The sequence below is a fragment of the Carassius carassius genome, chromosome 33 (genome assembly GCF_963082965.1).
Source record: "Carassius carassius chromosome 33, fCarCar2.1, whole genome shotgun sequence".
Lineage (NCBI taxonomy): Eukaryota > Metazoa > Chordata > Actinopteri > Cypriniformes > Cyprinidae > Carassius > Carassius carassius.
In genome coordinates this window covers 18,108,386-18,125,915 of record NC_081787.1, presented here as the reverse complement: position 1 = coordinate 18,125,915, position 17,530 = coordinate 18,108,386, and the positions used below count along the sequence as shown (strand labels likewise).

General features: G+C 38.6%; 2 protein-coding genes across 5 annotated transcripts in view; one reads left to right on the top strand and one right to left on the bottom strand.

The window, feature by feature from the left end:
• Positions 1–8,833, bottom strand: part of LOC132113898 (pro-neuregulin-2, membrane-bound isoform-like) — a 73,893-nt gene extending 65,060 nt beyond the window's left edge. For 3 of the 4 annotated variants that reach the window (XR_009425225.1, XM_059521946.1, XM_059521947.1), the window contains exon 1: positions 5,439–6,401. Coding sequence is in view for 2 of the 4 variants with exons in the window: in XM_059521946.1 (XP_059377929.1) it covers positions 5,439–5,850 (412 nt within the window). In the remaining 2 variants the exon portion in view is untranslated. Of the gene's footprint in view, positions 1–5,438; positions 6,402–8,706 lie in introns of those variants that run through there. The other variant, XM_059521948.1, reaches the window with a different exon arrangement.
• LOC132113899 (transcriptional activator protein Pur-alpha-like) lies at positions 8,753–10,265 on the top strand. Its single transcript, XM_059521949.1, has one exon. The coding sequence runs from the start codon at positions 8,851–8,853 to the stop codon at positions 9,682–9,684; it is 834 nt and encodes a 277-aa protein (XP_059377932.1). The 5' UTR covers positions 8,753–8,850; the 3' UTR covers positions 9,685–10,265.
• Positions 10,266–17,530: the final 7,265 nt, after the last annotated feature.

Genomic DNA, 17,530 nt, shown 5'->3' with positions numbered 1-17,530 from the left:
ATTCTCTTTTACTCTCCCTCCTCCCTCTCTTTCTCTCTCTTTTTCTGGTGTGTAGCTCCCCTCCCCCTTCAGTGCGTCTGGTTTTCTCTTTCTACCACTCTCATTTACTTACCTCCTCTCCTGTTCCACTCGTTTTTGCGCAATAGCATCTCTCTTGCACTTCCTTCGCTTTCAGTAATCTCTCCCCTCCTACTTTTCCAGAAATTTGTGAAATCAGGAGTGTGGCTATAGTTCAAAATATATACTACTTTTATTTTTATTTCATGCCGTTCTGGCTGAATTCATGACAGATGTATCTGATATCTGTCTCTCTGAATAGGAGAGCGCTGGGCGGATGGACAGACCGACAGAGTCTAAAAAGTCTAAAAGTCTGAGAGCTTCTAGAATTGTGTCATTAAAGCAAAAATGCTAAGTATGTTTAAAACGTTTTTTTTTTTTGCTCTAATTGTTTCTTTTGCGGTGCTAAATGTTTTGCAATATTCAAATCCCCAAGAAATACAGGTTATTTTTATTATTATTTATTTTTCATTTCACTCTTAATCTTCTTAGTATTTAGTTATTTCATCATTTTATTTAATACTCATTTTAATTAAAAAAAGCTAACTTTTGCATTCTTTCATTAAAGAAAAAGGGTGACATACTGTACAAATTACTAAGAAATTCGTATACATTTTTCTAAACACAGATGTTCGTAATATAATTTAACAGATTTCTGCATTGTAACTATGGAAAGTGGTAACATACAAATTTATTTTCTTTTTTTTAAATTGATTTTTTAAATTATTACTTTCACCTAATTTTCTTTCTTTTTAAATTGTCATTCAAATTCTCATATTAGAAATATATTTTGAAATGAAATACAATTTAATTTAGACAAAATTAAAACATTCTCCATTACAAATTATTAACAGTAAAATAAGCATTTATGCACACTTCTGTCATTCAAGCAAAAGAGAAACGCACAAAAAAAAAGAAATTCATGTTAATTATTTATCTTTTCACTCAAATTCTCATGTGGATAATATTAACTGCAAAGAAAAGTTTTCAGTTTAATTCAGTGCAAAAGATTGCATTTTTTCAGACTTTTGCATTCCATCATTAAAGCAAAAGAGCAATGTACAAAATACTATGTAATTCATTTTAATTTAATAAAAATTATTGTTTTATTTTAATGTTCACTCAAGATATAGTGTTGCAATGGCATGTCAAATGTTACTGTAAATGAGAAATATGCTAAATAAAACTATTTCTGCAAACTTTTGGACCTCGCTTTACCACATGACCTAAAAAGGAAGTCTTTCATATCACAGATATAATTTAATTCCTCCATCTCAAAAGAGAACTGCTGTCACAGATTGCATAGTTAGCGTCCATGTACCAATTGAAAGCTACTAAAATACCGAGGAGGTCTGTGAGCATGTGTCAAGGCACTGAAGATAAACTAAGTGCTGTTCGATAAAACAGTGACTGGGTAAACTTCAACTGTCCTTCTGCAGCTTAAAGGGCATTCACTGTCTTTATAAGCTTCTTATGAAACTCATTTGCTCCTATAATACAACTTCATATAGCATCTATACACATCAGATTTAAAAGCACCAGCTTCCTCTACATGGGCTGCTCTCCCCCAGTGGGAGATTTGCCTGCATTACCATAATCTGACCAGGAGGTGGGGCTGTTTCTGTGACGCCGCCTCTGATGTTCTGCATGTCTTCATGGCTTCAGGGGTTTTGCAGGAATGTTTAACACACTGCAGTGAGGGAAAAGCAATAATATTGCGAGTGCAAATGCACCGCTGTTTGCAATGGAATACTAAAACAATGTGCAATCAATACGTTCATTAATTCTTCCCATTTCGAGTCGTATCTGAGTGCATTTGACACAGGCTGCTTTTTATCTGGCGTGAACATGCCGACTCGACTGCCCTCTGCTTTCTGTTCTCTGTGTGTTTGAAAGAGCATATGGAGAAGTTACTGTGAAATATAAATCAGAGGCAAATGAGAGAAAAAGGAACATGTTCAGCTAAAACTCTGCACTCTAGACTGCAGCCTGCATAATTCATAAAAGCTCCAGATCTCTTGCTCTCTCTTTCTCTCATCAGCATTGACACACACATACACACACTTTCTCAATGCTCTTCCTCTCCTGCAAGCACATTCAAACTTGCAGACTCTCTCTCACTTTCTGCTGCAGAGTTCAAGGTATGGTCACTCTGATCAGTCACATTTAGTTCGGTCGCACTGGACTAGATGTTCACTCATACCCTGTCCGTCTGTTTGTCGTCTTTCAGTCTCAGAGCTGGATTGTGTTTCTGAGCACACTAGTCTCTGTGGATCAAGACTGCTCTCATTTTCTTTCTAACATACAGCAACACTCACTATGACAGGCTTTTGCACTGTTAATTTCCCTAAAGGTATGCATTAAATACCATTAAATCCTCTTAAAATCACCTGACCTCCTTCACATAAACTATTTCTGTATGACACATCTTTCCTTTCTCACTTTGCCCAAACTTTTCCTGAGTAAACAAAAGCCATTTCCATTCATTCACAAGTTAACTCATATATCACTATCGGCACAGCGACACATACAGTGAGGCAACTTCAGCTTGGATATCATGTTCTCAGCACAGAACGGATATTTATATATGACATTTATCATTCTAAACAAATAGTATATATAAATATCTAAATATTAAACAATATTGTGTAGATTGATTAAAACAATTACCTTTTTTTTTTTTTACCAAACTATGAAATACTATTTTATATTTAGATATTATTTTAAATAAATGTACTTACATGCTGAATTACGCCTTTATTCATAAGATCAATTTGTTGCTTATAATGTATTATATAATATATTTGAATATGCAACCTGTTTATATTTTTACACTTGCACATGTATTATATTAAATTAAATGCTATTTTATATATAGAAAGGACTGCAGCGGAAGCTAAAAAGGCTATTTATTATATTATATTATATTATATTATATTATATTATATTATATTATATTATATTATATTATATTATATTATATTATATTATATATCAAGAAGTCAAGAGGCATATGCACAGTGGGGATGTGGGCATATACTTTATACACCAAATGCATTATAAACTGCACTACACATTTTTGTCTGTCTCATATACAGTGTTTCCTAAAACACTGTATTTGTCTGGAAAGAACAGAATAGGAAAAAAACAGAAAGTCCTTGTAATATAGTTTTAGGGTAACATTATAACTCATTTTATAATATGCCATTAGACTAAAAGAAAAGACACACAGGAATTAAAGAGAGAACACTTAAGGCTCTGTCTCTGGACGACGGAGTTATTCCAGCAAAAACTCATCATTTGTGCATATGTCAACTGCAGTGGAAATCACAACGTAAAAGTAATAATGCTGAGGCTAACATCTATCACCAAAACAAATCCTAATTTTAACCACACCTCCTCTGAAGGTCACTTGAAAGCCATTAACTGATTTGCAATGCAAGATGCAAGCAATTTGAAGAAATAAAACATATCTCTGCACTAAAATACAGCTATTGTTTTAAACAGTCTCGCTGTTCTCAACACACTGAGCCCATGCCCATTTCCAATTCATAAAATGTAAATATAATACAATGAAAACATCATTAAATGAAAAGTCTTGTTAAATGAAATCAGGTACATGTCATTGCAGGCTATAAAACATTAACCAATATGTCAGATTATAATAGGTAAGAACTGTGAAGCCAGAGCTTGTCTGCATTTGAATGGGAATCCCTTTCTGTAAGGGGCCTTCCCACTGCCACCGGATCCTGAACCAACCACAGCCAGCAGATTTCCAGTTTCCCATCACATGGTTTCCTGATGCCAAGACAAAGCTAACTGATATGCTGCCATTCACATTTTTCTACACACAATGTTCAAGAACTATCTGATACTTCTCACCTTGCATACACTTTAAACTTCATGAGTAACCTGCATGAATCATGGCACATCATGCAGCATTATGTGAAATCACATGTTGCAGATGAACATGGATGGCTCTTAGCCTAAAGATTCATGTACATTGCTTCATATTGATTGAACTCCGTTGCCTGAGAGTACAGAATAATTGGTAATTTAAAGAAAGTCAAGATGATGGTTGTGGCAAACTTTTTTAACATTTTTTTAACATTTGTTTCTAACTAGTATGGATTTGAATCTTTCTAGTGTTATCTCTAATTATTCGAGCAGCCTACTTATTCCAATAGTGATTAGAAACAATTCACTTAAGAGTCACATGTATTTGTTTATTTGATAATAGTATTTATTCCTATTCTACTAATCTCAATAGTGACAATTTGCTATACTGTAGGTAACAAATGTTTGTTAATGTTTCTACTGGTGATCTGAGGTTCAGAAATCAAGTAATAATTTCAGACTAAAGCTTTATTCCATTTGTTGCCGGAACCTAGTCCAGTGTTACAAGTAACAATTAATTTGGTCTAGTTAACAGTTCCAATAATTAATTTTAGTACAGTTTCCTAATATTAGCTGTATAGACATGACACTGGGAAAAAAATGTGCTGGTGTAAGATTTACTTAAGATTTACAATGTATTACTGATTTATTACACCCTAGTCAGTTCGTATTATAATTTTTAAAGAAAACATTTTTAATCTTACTAATAAGTAATTATCACGTGACTAATTGACATAATAAAAGTCAAACATGCAACTCTAAACTAATGAGGGGGAAATGTTACTAGAAACTATTGGGATATAAAAGAAAAATAGTTACTAGCAAAATTGGTATATGTAAAACAACAATCGCAAACACATTCTAGTTGGAAGCAAACACTTGATATCTAAACCACAGATCCTCAAACAAAATAACAGAAAAAATGTTTTACCAGTAACAATGGTACAATATTTGTCACCAGTGGGACAGTGCAAAGCAAAGCCAAAGCTGTAATTGAATAGATACTACACTGAATGTAGGATTTACACCATTATCACAATTAATTACAAAGAAACGGCAAGTAACACATTGAATTAAACAATACATTTTTAAAGTAGAAAGACCGAAATAGTATTCTCTTGCAAAACTTACTCCAAAAATCTCCAAAAACACATACTTATTTCAAAAATCTACTGAATTGCTGAAAGTTAAGGCGGCATTATTCTTGATGGTTTACCAGAATAAAGGTTAAAGGGGCTTGCCACAGATGTGGTCCATGCCTCTCTTTCTCTCTCTCTCTCTGCTTGTATGTGTGTGTGTGTACTGGTTTACAACTAAATGTTTAAAACGGTGATTAGAACAATACTGCAGAGACGCCCAAACACAAGCGACCCATCTCCCGTTCTTCTCTAGAGCAGAACGCAACGGTGTCATGCTCTGCGAGAACAAGCCGTTATCCGTTCACAATGAAGAGCCACAGTCACAGTCACAGTGAATAAACTTACCGCAGTCTTCACACAATATGCTCTCCACATCTTTCTTGAGGGTCTTCTCTGTGCTGTCCAGAGGAGCAAACGACGCTTTGAATACTAAAGGCTCCTCCGTAGGGTCCATGAAAAAGATATATCTGTGGTGCTTCTCCACCGCCACGCATGGAGCCTCGGAGCCGAATTCCCCGACGGTGACGAGCTGCTCGCGCTCCAGCCCGCCGCTGTTCACCGGCCACACGTCCAGTACTTTGACATTCACACTGTAAGGCTCCACGGAGACGTTCTCGGGAAGTGAGCTCACCTCGCCTTCGATCACCACGGCCGATCGGTAAGCCTGGTCCTGCAGCGAATCCAAACTTGGGGCGTAACAGGCGAAGGAGACCCCGATGACGAGCATGGAGAAATGCACCGGATCAAGCCTCCTCATGCCGTCTGCTGTGGCTCAGGGGCGGCCGGCGGCGCTGCTGCAGTGCTCTCGGGGCAGAAGGTGCTGGGGGACTGAGTGCGAATGGGCTTGCGCAAGTGTCCATGCCATCTGCGTGTACTGTTTTCCCCATGCACTTGGTGACAGGGAAACACCAGCCGCTGGGGAACCGGAATCAGCCCCGGTCACTGCTGGGCTGCTGCATTCTCCTTCAAACACAATCCCCAAACTTAATAAGCATGCATGCATAAATGACGCTCCTTTGCTGCAAGACGCTCCTCTCGCGCACACACACTCTCTCTCTCTATCTATCTCTAGCGCTCTCTCTCTCTCTATAGCTAGCTCTATCCAGCCAATGTCATCATCACCATCATGAACATCGCGCGGACGGGCAGAAAGAAGCCTCGCTCGTGAGTCGTGCACACAAAAGCGGCGGAGATGCGAAAAAGGTTCAAAAACGCGCTCCGCCGCGCAAACGACGCGCTGATGTTTGGCTGGGCGATGCAACAAGCGCGCTCCCTCCGCTCCGCGGCTTTACGTTAGCAGATCCCAACCGTCTCCAGATCCCTCGAAAGCAGGCAGTCTGTAGGCGCAAATGTGCGTAAACTGTGTAAATACGCCGCGCGACATCAACTAATAGAGATACGGCAGGCGGGCCACCGCGGCAGACCACTGACGCGATGACTAACGCTGCGAAAAGCAGATGGAATGCAGTCAATGCCTTGTGAAAAGTGCGTTTGCCGTGATTTCTACTCGAGAACAATCCGCATTCAGGTCACATTCACCATTTTGCCCCAAAAAGCGATCCTCCAAGCGCCAAGAAGACAGATACACAGCGAACCACCGACCATCCTTTCAGCCATATTTACCCTGTTACCCCGGCAACAGGTCCTGCGGGTATTTGCCATGTACCCAGGGATCTATAATGAGTGGAGGGGACCGCTCATTGCGCCGTCATGACAGGTCAAACTAAACAAACAGAATGATTCGCCACAGTCTTGAGGATTGTTTTGTGCACGGTTTTGGACTGGGTTTTAACTTGAATATTGGGGTTACATCATGCGTAAACGCGTCGCGAGAGAATGAATGTGCCATTGCCGTCCTGTCCTGAGGCTGCTTTAGGGCGACATCTGCAGTCACAACCCCAGTGTGTCTCGCTTCAGACTCGGGACGATATTGTTTTCACGTTTGTTTTACTGGGTCAGTGACGATTAAGAATATTCGAGATGATAAAAATCTAGTTAAAAACTCAGGCAGCAATTTGTTTTTCAATGTTATCTTTATATCCACTTTGGATTTCTGAAAGAAGTTTACAGGCCTACCATTTTCGTCAGAAAAATGATTTAATGAAGGTCATCCCTGAATAAAAAGTACTGAAATAATCTTGAACTCTATTATTATTGTCAAAAATGTCAAAATTTTTCGCAGTATTTAATTTTTTTATTATTATTAATGCTTTTAATATATATATTGATATAAATCGATATTATTTATTTAATTGTATTTATTTTTAAATAATTTAATCATATTTGTTTAATATTAATATTAATAATTAATCAAGAATATTATTAATATTTGAACATGCAGCATAACCACCTTGCAGGAGCAAGAAACACACACACACACACACACACACACACACACACACACACACACACACATATATGAGCAGCAACCTCAGAATTAATTCACTCACTCATAATAAAGCTTGTTGACAGTCTCTACGGTGGGCGCGGCGCTGTCGCTGTCCGTGGTGCTGAACAGCAAATAGATATCTGCGTCTATAAGTCCATATCATTACCATTACTAAGTCCTAGCATTTTGTCTGTGATCATGTCACTTTACAATTAATTTTATAGCGTATTTTTGCCGATTACGCATACTTACACACAAATAATGTAATGACATAAATGCAAGAGAATGTGTTAAAATATCTAACAGCAATAAACCAAGATGTTCCTATTCTTTCTAGTTTTCGTTTCTACTTTCCCCTTTCACACACATACAATTATAAAACAAATGTACACGAGTCATAGTAATATGAGAGTAATAATCTACAACTGGTGATAAACAGACAAAAAGTCATAAAGTAAAAAATAAATAAATAAACACCTTCCAAAGATAGGCAAAAAAGATCCAAATGACTTAATGAAGAAGTTTACTGCTTTGTGCGCAATCATAACGCTGATATGACTTTTACCAACACACTACAGATCTAAAGAATCTCGCGGACTGCAGAAATAGAGACCCCCACCAGACGGAGACTTCAAGATGAGCTAAAAATTTTTTAAATAAATAAATAAATAAATGCGCAACGCGTATAAGAACATTCTGTGTGACTGGATGTTAGTGGAGAGGTTGATGCTTCAGTACGTTGAACAAACATCTGAATGGAAACATATGTGGAAACATCCTGACAAAAAAATGGGGCAGCTAAACTTCGACATGAATCTACCACAAGTGGAGTCTCCTACAAAAAAAGAGAAGGCAGTTTTATGACAGCTAGGTTTATACATCGGAATCAACAAATGGTTGCAGAATGTCGTAAAACTTGTGTTTTGTAGTGACTATTTGAAAATAGACCATTTCATAATAAGTTTTTAATTATTTTATTACATTCCTTGTAAATTATACAGTAATTATTATAATTACAAATATTTTTGTTTTCAAAAAAGATGTTGATATAGCTACATTTGAATCCTATATATAGGCTAACTAAACAATCAATTGCTTTTAAAACAATACAGCGGTGTTATAAGAATAATATAATACGTTTTAGCTCGGAATGTCATGTGTAGTAACCCTCTAAAAATATTTTGTTTAGTGTTTTTTTCCTTGGTTGTGTTCTTTGCTGCTTACCTGATCCACGTTGACCGCTGGACGCGGAGGTTGTAGTCTCCTCTTTTATTAAGCGTCTCTGGCAGCAGATCTCGCGAGAGCTCCGCGGTCGCTCAGCACCAGTCGCTTTTGCAGCAGGGCTGAGGGAGACGGAGAGGCTGCATCATGGCGGACAGAGACAGTGGAAGTGAGCACGGTGGATTCGCCGCAGGCCCCGGTCCGATGCAACAGGGCGCTGCATCGCGGCTTCAGCACGACACGGAGGAGCTCGCCTCGAAGCGGGTGGACATTCAGAACAAACGCTTTTATCTGGACGTGAAGCAGAACGCCAAAGGCCGCTTTCTGAAGATAGCAGAGGTCGGGGCCGGGGGAAACAAGAGCCGCCTCACTCTCTCCATGTCCGTCGCTGTGGAGTTTCGCGACTATCTAGGAGACTTCATCGAGCACTACGCCCAGCTGGGCCCCAGCAACCCTGACACGGTGCAGGATGAGCCCCGGAGGGCGCTTAAGAGCGAGTTCCTGGTGCGGGAGAATCGGAAGTACTACATGGATCTGAAGGAGAACCAGAGGGGGCGGTTTCTCCGGATCCGGCAGACCGTCAATCGCGGGCCCGGCCCTGGACCCTCGCAAGGCCAGACCATCGCTCTACCTGCTCAGGGACTCATCGAGTTCCGCGACGCGTTGGCCAAACTCATCGACGACTTCGGCGTGGACGAGGACCCGGCGGAGCTTCCCGAGGGCACGTCGCTGACCGTGGACAACAAGCGCTTCTTCTTCGACGTGGGCTCCAACAAGTACGGCGTCTTCATGCGGGTCAGCGAGGTGAAGCCCACCTACCGCAACTCCATCACGGTGCCCTGCAAAGTCTGGTCCAAATTCGGCACGACCTTCAGCAAGTACGCGGACGAGATGAAGAAGATCCAGGAGCGGAGCCGAGAGCGGAGGGCGCGCGAGATGCTACCGGAGGGCCTGCACGAGGAAGACGGGGACGAGGACTAATGCATACCTGTGCGGACAGGACGAATGACATGATAATCAGACGTTACTGTAATTTCGGATCGATCTACACACACACACACAACCCTCACAGACTCAAACAGTTGCATCTCTTCACTCATCGCCGGAAATTACCCACTTACCCACCATTTAACAGTAAGACGCTGCTATCCACAACATGATGTATGATCCGTGTCCAGGATGGTGCAGGAGTGTGTGTATATCCCCCTTTACCCATGTGTGTGACACATTCAAGCTCTTATGCACTGCAAAAACCCACTTGTTTTCCAGTACAAATATCTAAACATCCTGAAAACCATACACACACACAAACACACACACAATTTTATTCAGACCACTCATGACACAGCAAATAATGTCAATACTAGAAATAAAAGAACATACATAGTCAATGGTAAAATGACACTTGATATAAAAACAATACGATTCGATATGCTTTCTAAACACTTCAGCACTGACACCTGTCAATCATGTTGCCAACTTGACAGCAGCTGCTCCATGTTTAAAAACTGATAACCTTATGTTTTAGCATATTTTAAAATGTACTTTCAAAAAAAACAAAACGGCATGAAAATGCTGTTCATCTTCAGCATGCACACTGGGGTTTCTAAACGAGAGCGTGCAAAGTGAGTGACGCCACGGTGGCTTGTTGCTTATTGGAGCTTCTGACCTCATTCAGACTTGTACAGTTTTGCTTGTCAAGTAAATTATTTTAAGGATGCCGTGTATTTGACTGGAAAACAATGATGCATTTTTTTGCAGTATAATACTATTTCCAAAGCTGCAAATTGAAAAAGAAGAAGAAATATATAATTAGTACTCACTTTTGACTTCCAGCACAAAAGCTAGTATTTAGGAACCGTTTGAACCAAAGGTTCAACATGCAAACGAACAGCAGGAGTGAAGGAACAGTGATGCGGGACTGCTGTCAATATTTTAACATGCACTATTGTTAGATTAATCAATTTATATAAATGGATTTCACCCATTCTGGTTCGACTTAAAAGGTTCACTTGGTCATTTATCATTATTTAAGCTTTTTTTTTTTGCGTGGTTGCATCATGGGGTCCACCATGTTGAGATCACATGACCAGTCAAATTATCAACATAAACTCTTTAATTTGCAGAACACATGTCATGGCAAAAAAGCTTCATGTCTAAAATAAACCCAAAATGACCGAGTGCACCTTGAAATGCTTATGAGGAGATCTAGATATGTTGTGTTACTCATTTGCCTTTTAAATTCTATAGACCAAGCAAATGAGATTGTTTGTTTGCACGCCTCATGCAATGTGTGCTTCGGTAGCCGCACAGCGAAGGCATTGCTAAAACAACCGGTTGACATTTGTTCCTGTTAAATACGAACCCTGTTGCACCATTGCCCACTGACATTTGGGCAGACGGTTTCATTGAAGTGCTAACTTAGATATACAAACTATGATTTTGTGAATCAGATGTACTTAGATCCTTATGAAATTGCCCACGTTTTCTGTGGGAATTCTTCATTTGAGGGGGGGGGGGGGGGACTCAAAAAGGAGCTGTCCACTAGTGCGAGTTGTGTTAATACCTGCGCGGAGCATCCTCTACAACGTCAAAAAAACAACTTTGGTGCCTTATATTCTCCACACGTTTACATGCTTTACGTGTTTCGATCATTTTCTTTCCGATCGCTGTTTGTCTTTCTTTGTCGTTCGGGGTCACGACAGCGTAGTCGCTGTACCACTCGTGGAGCTTCTTCGATGACTTCTTCGACAAGCCAATCAAAGAAAGAGGCATTGCTGTGAAAAGAACAATGATGTCATAATCAAACAGCGCTGACGTAAACATGGATGTGCTCGTTCACGTCTTATCAGAACTACTTTGGTTCTCCATAGGGGTGCTCAAAGGCAAAATCGATTTGGGGTTTTGTCATTGATGCCAGCTTTCGTGAAATTTTTACAGTTATGATAGACATAGATTTTTTTTTTTTTTTTTTTGCTGTTCAAAAACTTCTGTAGTTCTGGCGCAACGTGAACACAGCAGTAGTCACCTAAAGACGGTGGAGGTCTGCTCCTTGTGCTTCATGTAAAAATATATAAAAAGTAACAAGTTTTAAAAAAGAAAAAGCTGCGTGTACAAAAAAATTATAAAAACATATTAATAAATAAAAACAGCGTGATAAGTTTGTATTTATGTTTCTCGCTACAGCTCAGCGTTATGTTAATGTAGGCCTATATTAGTAGACTTACGGCCGAGGCAGTAGCCTGTATGATTTTTTTGTATGGTGCTAATATCCCCGTTCGTGGGATTTTTTTTCTGCCGATCTTATCAGTTGCTGAATTTGTTTGTTGTCAACCTCGTCACATTGCACCTTGAGATTTTACTTTTCTCGCTAAAGTTACAATGCTATCATTTCAGTATCTTGTGCAATAGGCTGCATGCCAATGGCGGCATTGCCCCAAATTCAGTCCTGCTGCAGTTTCATGTCCCCCTTTGGACCCCCAATCAAAACTATTTCCTGAGAGAGCTTATAACTGGTACTCTATTCAATGTAGGGATATGCTGGTATCAAATTTTCCTGTTGCGATTAATTGCTCATGCTTTAGTCACAGTATACGGTATTATCACGGTATTGAAAATTTATTTTAAAAAAGTTGTCATTATACAGTATAACCGGTTTAATAACATTATTCTTATTAAAAAAAAAAACTGAAGATTTAAATACAATAAAGCAATGCAGAAAAATATATAAAGTTAAAAGTTTTACACAGATTAAAATGCAAAAGAAATATAAAGACCAATAGGTATCACTTTACAATAATACCTCATTAGTTAACCATCAACATTCACAATGAGCAATAGCTACATTTGCAAGAGAAGGTGTTAATCTTTGTTAAAAAATACAAGTTCATGTTAGGTCATTAAATAAAAATTATTATTATTGTATTATTAAATAATACAGTTGTTAACTTTAGGTATTCTGACATTTAATAACATGTTATTAACATCTAAGATTAATGAATGTTCAGAAGAATTTTTACTTGGCAGTTTAATTAATAAATTAACTAATTTTAAATAATGAACCCCTAAAGTAAAGTGTGAATTAACAAATAAAGAACCAAATCACTTAAAAAAATATCTAGGGCATGTTGTAGTCCAGATTAAAATGTAAAAAAAGTCTGAAAATAAATAGCCTACTAAGTCTAAATACTTAAGTATTTGGCACTGTGATGAACACCATAGCAAATCCACAAATCTCAATGGCTATTTAAATATGTTTTAAAAAGTAGCGCTGCTGCTTTATGGGGTTTCCAGGCTGCATTTTCTGCAGTTTATCACCATCTGCTGTCAGAGAGGGGATGTGCTTTCATTCAGCGCATCTTGCACGTGTTTAGAAGGGCCCACCATAACAATATCACGCATATTCATTTCCGTGATATCGCATTACCGAATACCGGCACATGTCTTATTCAGTATCTGATTGGAAATCCTACAAAATCCCTGAATGATGTTGCAATAACTATGAAAAATGACACTATCTTTTAAAGTTTCACACATGTAACTGAAGATACAAATGACCAAATTAAACATTTGTCATTCTTTTTTTGTTAAATCAGTTGTATAATCCATCTGATTAGAATGTTAACTCAGCTTCAACACTACACAAGCATTACCAGAAATACTACATTGAGTATGTAGAAAACAATAATGCAATGTTTTTGAACAGGCATTACAGATAGCTACCTCTTGGGGTTCGAGGGGGATCAGATTCTGCGGGATGATTGAATGTTGCGCGACATCTGCATTCTAAATGTGTGTGGATACTTGTCCCCTGCAACAAGAAAAATGTACGCATGAGGCTCGCTGTAATTGAAACATTTTTCTGCATATTAAACTAACCTTTTGACTGCCCAAGTCAAAGTTAAGGGTTTATTCTAGTAACATAGCCAGTCACCACAAACAGGGGCCGCCTGAAAACACCTGCGTGTATATGGTAGCAAATATGCTCTCTGCCAATCCGAAACAATCCTGTGTGAACTAAAAATATAGTGATGTATTCACTTCAAAAGACTCTCTGTGGTTTGATACTCTGTCACTAATATACATGTTTTTTGTTGTTGTTTTTTTTAGCCAATGTTAAATGCACAATGCTTCGGTCAGAGATATTCATGACTATTTATTTGATAAAATATCTTGTGAATGTTGTTTTTTTTCCCTCAATCCGTCTCTCGACATAAGCCAGCTCACTAGTAATACAGGTAAAAGCCTGTTAGCTGTCAGACCCAAACATCACAAATACTAAGAGATGTGGGGTTTTGTAAAAACCGAGACCTTCATATCTACTGAAGCCACCAGCCTACAGACAGTTTGGAGGTTTCTTGCCACAGACCTCCATTCTAAAGGCCTGTTTTGTGCTAAAGGCCTGTTTCGTGCTAAGCACATGAGGAAAATCTATTGGGGATCAAGGCTGACATTATTCCTGCAGAGCGTTTGGTCTCTTGTTTACCACTGCACAATATTAAAGCATTCATACGCACTTTGTCTCGATTTGCCCTCACATCTCTTAAGACTGAATCTGAAACGGCATGCTTCTCTTGTAGGGACTATTTTAGCTCTGTTTGTACACGGGTTATATTTCTTTTCCTCTTGAGACCGGTAAGCAAATCTTTTTCCTATCACTGCCCAGATCCAATTACAAAAACTGTTTGATGTGTGCCACTGTGCGAAATCTAAACTGGAAGTAACATTTAAGGGTGTTTTCTAGTGATGCAAAAACACCGTCGATCGAATACACACGTTTTAAGTCAATCGTGAACTTAGTGAAGGTGCTAAATGGCTCAATCCTGTCCGGGTGGCATCGTTCAGCTAAGACTTTCTCATTTAATAGTGTTCGAGCTCTCCACCAGCAAAGACCAGTATTAGTTTGATGCACAACAGGCTGTGGGGACAAAAAAAAAAAAAATTAGATGGTACTCCATGCTGGACTGGAATAGCAATTTCAGGCTTTTCTCCAATTCCAGGTGCTGATTCGAAGCATCACCTGTCCTTAATGAGCAGAACAGAATTAATGGAGCTGCACAGACACCTTAAAGCCCTCACGTATCTGCGATTTCCAATACGAAGAGCGAAGCGCAACCTTTTAACTTGATCTATGTGTGAATCTCATGAAGTGTGTGTGTGCCATTATATGTCCCCTTCCCTATTAAACCATGGCCAGTCACCAACTTGGATTAGTTCTCATACTTCACGTTCCTTCGGTCTCACAAGCTCAAGGCTTTGACCTGCTTAGCATGTAACTGTGAGCGTTTTGTGTATTAAGCAGACTGTCTGGGAGGGGTCCTGCATCGAGGGTCAATGCACAAGGAGGGTATTCACATATCCCACCAACCATTTCCTTTTTATTCCCTATCAAATGTGTTGTACTTAAAAATATATATATGACCTGTGATGTGTGTGTATATATGGTTTGTTACATATGATGCTCCTCTTTATTAAAGATAATAGATAGCATATATATATATATATATATATAAATATGTAAATGATTCCTATATATGTGTTCCTATATTCATGGGGAATGTATATATAGGAAAAAGCATATTGCTGTTTTTTTTCCTTTGTATTTTATACTTACAGAAAGCATTGAATCAAATGGATAAAATCCTTGCACTTTAAATATATAAAGAAAATAAATAAAAAAAATCAGTATATTATTTTTGATAGTTGACCTCACGTTCAAAGATTCTATAATTACTTTCCAGGCTTTGTGACAATTGCTGTTTGGCAGAAATATATGAAGTTCTTCTACATATTGAAGTCTATTTTGTCTGTGTTACAGAAGATTTACTAAAGTAAATTGCATGATGACTAAGTAGTGCAACAACTGTTATTTTCTTTAGTTGGTTAAAAATGTCTAATGAAAAAATACTGTGATTATTCTCATGTGTGTACCCATGTTAAACCTAAGTCATACATTCGAAGGTATTCTGTTCAGCCTTTCCTATAACATGAATATGGTGCTTAAATTGCTTAGAAATGCCAACGTGTTCCACTTTTCTTCATTGCCACAAAGTTCCTCCTCATCCTCTGTTTGTTCCCTTGGCTGTTTTGCGTGTTCTCACAACTTTATTCAGATTTACGTTTCTTGGTAACAAGTGTATTTTTGTACAGGTACGTATGTTGTTCTTGAGTTGGAAAGCCTTTGTGTCTGAAAATGACTAATTGCAATAAATCATCCATTCCTCCCTGGCAATGATTGTTTTTTTGTGGTGTTTAATTATCAGCTCAGTTCCAGTGGCAAAAATTACAATTCTGTCATTAAAGGTCCCCTTCTTCGTGATCCCATGTTTTAAACTTTAGTTAGTGTGTAATGTTGTTGAGTATAAATAATATCTGTAAAATTCTAAAGCTCAAAGTTCAATGCCAAGCGAGATATTTTATTTAACAGAATTCGCCTACAACGAACGACCCGTTTGGACTACATCCCTCTAGTTCCTGCAGTAATGACGTCACTAGAACAGTTTTTTGACTAACCTCCGCCCACATGAATACACAAAAAAGGGGGCGTGGTCTTGTTGCGCTCCGACGGAGAAGAGGAAGAGTGGTGTTTGTGTTTGTCGCCATGTCGTCGAAACGCTGTTATTTTCATCTCGGAGTCCAATCATCTTTGTTTTGCCTTCCCAGGGACGCTGTACTTGGAGATTAATGGTTACAATTTATGTTTAACTCGGTTCCCGAAAATTATAATCCACATGTAAAACTATGTGCAGCACATTTTGCTGAGGACAGCTTGCTGAGGACAACTTCCTCAATCTCAATCAGTTTAATGCCGGATTCGCACAAAGATTCTTCTTGAAAGATGGAGCAGTTCCCTCTTTGTCTGGAGTAGGCGTTGTTTATGGACCACAACCGGTAAGTGTATTTTAATATTTAAGTTGGTGCGTTTAGCAGTTTCTGTAACTTATTACACAAAGGGCAACGCTGTTTAGCTTTGTTAACTAGATGATAGGGCTGTGCAAAAAAATCGAATGCGATTTTCATGCACATCTCGTCAGTAAAAACGCTACTGTGATTATAAGTACATCTCCAGCACATGCTTTCTTTTACTGTCTTTGGTTCAGATCAGGATTGGCAGGTTTTCAAAACAAATCCTGCCCACTTGCTTCTCAAAACTAGCCCAATCGCGTTTCCAGGAGGGCAGTGCGCGCTCAGCTGCTGTCGAATCACAACACAGGAACCGCTGGCCCAATCAGAACTCGTCACGTATTTCTGAAGGAGGGACTTTATAGAACAAGGAAGTCATCAGCTCGTTTTTATGACTTTATGAATTGTGTGAAAAATACTGTGTTTTTTTTACACGCGAAACATGAAAGTTATATTGCACACTGTAAACACAATCAAAGCTTCCTTTAAAGTTATTTGAACCACAAAAAGTCATACAGGTTTGAAACCACATGAGGGTAAGTTAGTGTTGACATTTTACTTTTTTGGGTTAATTATCCGTTCAAAGTGTCAAGCTAGTACAGAACATGCAAACGTGAAACGAATAACTCAAATGGAATAATTCAAATGGATTGCAAATGATCTATTTTAACCCATGTGTTTTCAATTGAAACAGGAATGTTATGCAGGACAGAACAATCTTTTTTCTATTGTTTATGTCAGCTGAGAACCATGAGACTTGCTTCTTCAAATTGCAATGTTTAGTTTGTTTCGAATAAGAACATCTAGCATTCAAATGTCTTCAGTATTATCAGACAGACTAAAAGCCACTAAACTATCATTTTGACTTCACTGGATATTAAAGCGCTACCCAACAAACTAAATACTTCTTTCTTAAGTCTATTCC

Excerpts from the sequence above, each read along its gene's own strand:
- LOC132113899 (XM_059521949.1), top strand. The coding sequence starts at position 8,851 with ATGGCGGACAGAGACAGTGGAAGTGAGCACGGTGGATTCGCCGCAGGC.